This window comes from Prosopis cineraria, unplaced genomic scaffold, assembly GCF_029017545.1.
Source record: "Prosopis cineraria cultivar Desert tree isolate PC_DT_omini unplaced genomic scaffold, ASM2901754v1 PC1616, whole genome shotgun sequence".
Classification (NCBI taxonomy): domain Eukaryota; kingdom Viridiplantae; phylum Streptophyta; class Magnoliopsida; order Fabales; family Fabaceae; genus Prosopis; species Prosopis cineraria.
Genome location: NW_026556941.1, coordinates 1 through 3,156, shown reverse-complemented (window position 1 = coordinate 3,156; position 3,156 = coordinate 1). Strand labels below are relative to the sequence as shown.

General features: G+C 37.6%; 1 protein-coding gene and 1 pseudogene across 1 annotated transcript; both read left to right on the top strand.

Annotated features, from left to right (window-relative positions):
• Nucleotides 1-678: 678 nt before the first annotated feature.
• On the top strand, nucleotides 679-1,309 carry LOC129300487 (uncharacterized; annotated as a pseudogene).
• LOC129300490 (uncharacterized) lies at nucleotides 928-2,363 on the top strand. The gene is made up of 2 exons (XM_054939062.1): nucleotides 928-1,180; nucleotides 1,462-2,363. Exon 2 carries the CDS (start codon nucleotides 1,465-1,467, stop codon nucleotides 1,957-1,959), a length of 495 nt encoding a protein of 164 aa, XP_054795037.1. The 5' UTR covers nucleotides 928-1,180; nucleotides 1,462-1,464; the 3' UTR covers nucleotides 1,960-2,363.
• The last annotated feature ends 793 nt before the right edge of the window (nucleotides 2,364-3,156 follow it).

Genomic DNA, 3,156 nt, shown 5'->3' with positions numbered 1-3,156 from the left:
TTTTTTTTTAAGTTTTTAAGTAATACAAAAAGATTATAATACAAATGTTAGAATATGTAATAGATATGTTAAAATATCCTATAAATATTATATCAAATATGTATTAGATGCAGATACGTTTATGTTTTAAGCATCCATACATAATATCAGCACCCAAATTTTGTTGGTAGTGTTATGAGCAGTAGAATGTTACGACACAACACCCAGCCACAAAATGTTTAAAGAAGCTATCCTATTCATAAAGTGAATTATTAGAAATTTTTATTACCTTTTTATATAAAAGCAAGTACAGACCAAAAAGTTAGCAAAATAAAAAATAACAGAAAAAAAAGGAGTCTTACTCCTGAGATTGAGAGGATAGGAAATTTTTTTAATTAAAAAGAATAAAATGAAGTGAATTTAAAATATATTTATCAAATGAAAAAGACAAAATATAAACTAAATGCACTCCATGTCTCACATGTATTGCATAAAATTTGAAATATGATTTTTACAACACAAATTGAAACGAGTTATATTTAAATATTAAAAATTTCTATAGATGTTATATTACATATTTGTTGATTATATTAATTAAAAATTTTCAATAATTACTTTTAAAAATTTTAAAATCAAAGCTAAGATTATATATGAATTTGTGTGCGAATCAATGTTTTCCCAAGCGAAAACGCAGCGATCTTTCTTGCCGTTTGCAGACTGCCTTTCCCTTTGATCTGGCCGGTGTCGTTTGAGATAGTTTCATGGATTTTCCTCTGGGTTCTGCGGTGATATGCTGACAAGTGAATCTAATTGCTTGTTCCTTAGTGTGAGAGAGAACGAACGAGAGCAAAATCGAAATCCAATCCTGGACAATGGCGTTTGAGATTCCACTAGATCAGATAAAAGAGTTAAAATTGTTGCTCCGTAAAGAGGTCAATCTATCTTGGTACGAACCCGAGAAAGAGGACCCTTTTACGCTTCCTAAGCTACCTTCAGTTGCAGAGACAATAGCAGGGCTCGATCCCTCGCCTCCCTACCTTCGCTGCAAGCACTGCAAGGGCAAACTCCTCCGCGGGGTGCAGTCAGCTATCTGCGTTTTTGTGGCACAAATCCCCGTAAGGATTTGCCTCCTGACCCTGTGAAGTTCAAAGACACTGTTGGATATCGCTTCTTACTAGACTCCCTTCAACTAGATGGATCGGTAAGCTCAATTTATATATATATATATATATATTTTTCTAGCATGATTTTCCCCCTTGTTTTCTTATTTGGTAAGCTTTATTCTGAATTCAATTCTGCTGTCCAAACTATTGTTAACTTCTTTCGTTAATGCTGGTGATGGTTGGAATTTTGATATATGATAAATGTTTCCTTCTTTAGTGAGAGAACTACCATTTTAACATCTGTAGGTATTGTCCTGCTTTTTAATTTGATTGCTTGATTATAAAAACTGCTACGTTTACTTGATACGTTTTGTTGCAGGAGATGGTGGAACCAGTTAATAAAGGAAATGACTCAAACAGAGAGAGGAGTGCATCAAAAGAAGAGATTCCCTTATCTGAACTGTTAGATTTGGAAATTATACGGCCTTCTGAGTCAGATGGACCTCAAACCGGTAACTCAGATGAGGCAGCATTCCAGAGCAAAGGTTCATTAAATTTGGCTGCAGTTGACCTTGATAGGTTTGCTCAGAGGAAATTTGCTTCTGATGCATTTGAAGATCAGTTGGCTTCGAAAAAGCTAGTGGATAGCGCTGAAGATAAGCCTCTCCAAACTAATGAAAATCTTAGTTTGTTTCAGAATGACCTGACTCCAGAAACAACCACGGGGCCTTCAGAAGGTCAGAGTGGCAATTCCTTTTCTGGTTGGGAGGCAGACTTCCAGTCTGCAGGTTCTGAGGCAGTTGATAAAGAGGCCAGATCATTTGATCATTCTAATGTGATCTGGATGAGGTATTTGGATATGGGAATGCTTCTCTGAGTGTAAAGAAGAATGACAGCTTGAACCCTTCAGCATCTATGGAAAATGATTGGTTTCAGGGTGGTATACAAAGAACTTCCGAGCTAACCAGTCAGACTGGGAAACCTGAAGTAACGTTTGATCTAAATTATGCAAAAATGGCAGAGAGTGCTCGCAGTTCTACTGGAAATTTAGACTGGATGCAAGATGACCAAGGGCAAGAAAGCCAAACAAGACAACTGATAATGTGATTACTAACGAAGCTGCTGATTCATTGGATGCTTGGGATGACTTTACTGGCTCGGCCATCACTCAAGATCCCTCCAGTAGTGTTTCAAACTCAAAGATAACTAGCCAGACTTGGGACGCTAAAGTGACTGCTGATCTTAATGATGCAAAAACAGCAGAGGGTAATCATAGTTCATCTACAAGAATTTGATTGGTGCAGATGACCTTTGGCCAGGAAGCAATGACAAGACCGCAAACACTGTCCCTACTGATGAAGTTACTGATTCAATTAATGCTTGGGATGACTTTATAGGCTCTGCTGGCCACACAAGACCTTTCCAGCAGTTTTCCCAACTCAGTGGTAGCTAGCCAGACTGAGAGATCTGAAATTACTACTGATCTTAATGATGGAAAAGTTGTGGAGAGCGATAATAATTTTGACTGGACGGCAGATGACTTGTGGCAAGGGAGTTATAGCAAGACAACTGACGCTGTGACTACCGAAGAAGTTGCCGATTCCTTTGATGATTGGAATGGCTTTACTAGCTCAGCCACTGCACAAGATCCTTCCAGTTATGTTTGCAAACAAACTGTAAATCTGGCATCTTCTCCGCAGAGATCTGAAATAGATATATTCAGCTTATCAGGCAATTCAAATGGTATTAATTTTGGCGGGTTCAAACATGATTTATTTTCAGAACAATTTAGCAATCCATTGAGTTCTGCTGGAGCAAACGTTCAGACTGGGGCTTTCTCTGGCAGGTGGGTTGATGTTATGTTGGCTGCATCATTTGTTTTGTTTTTTTACACCTTCAAGAGATTGCGTTTACTAATACAGTCATTTAGTTTACAATAATGAAATTCTTGAAACTTCGGAGGAAGTGCTGAAATGAAATTCATGCATTTAGAGATGTAGCCGATTAATGATTAAATCAAGGGTGGGCAAAGGGCATCTGTTGCGAATAATTGCGTGTGCGTTTCCCCAAAGCA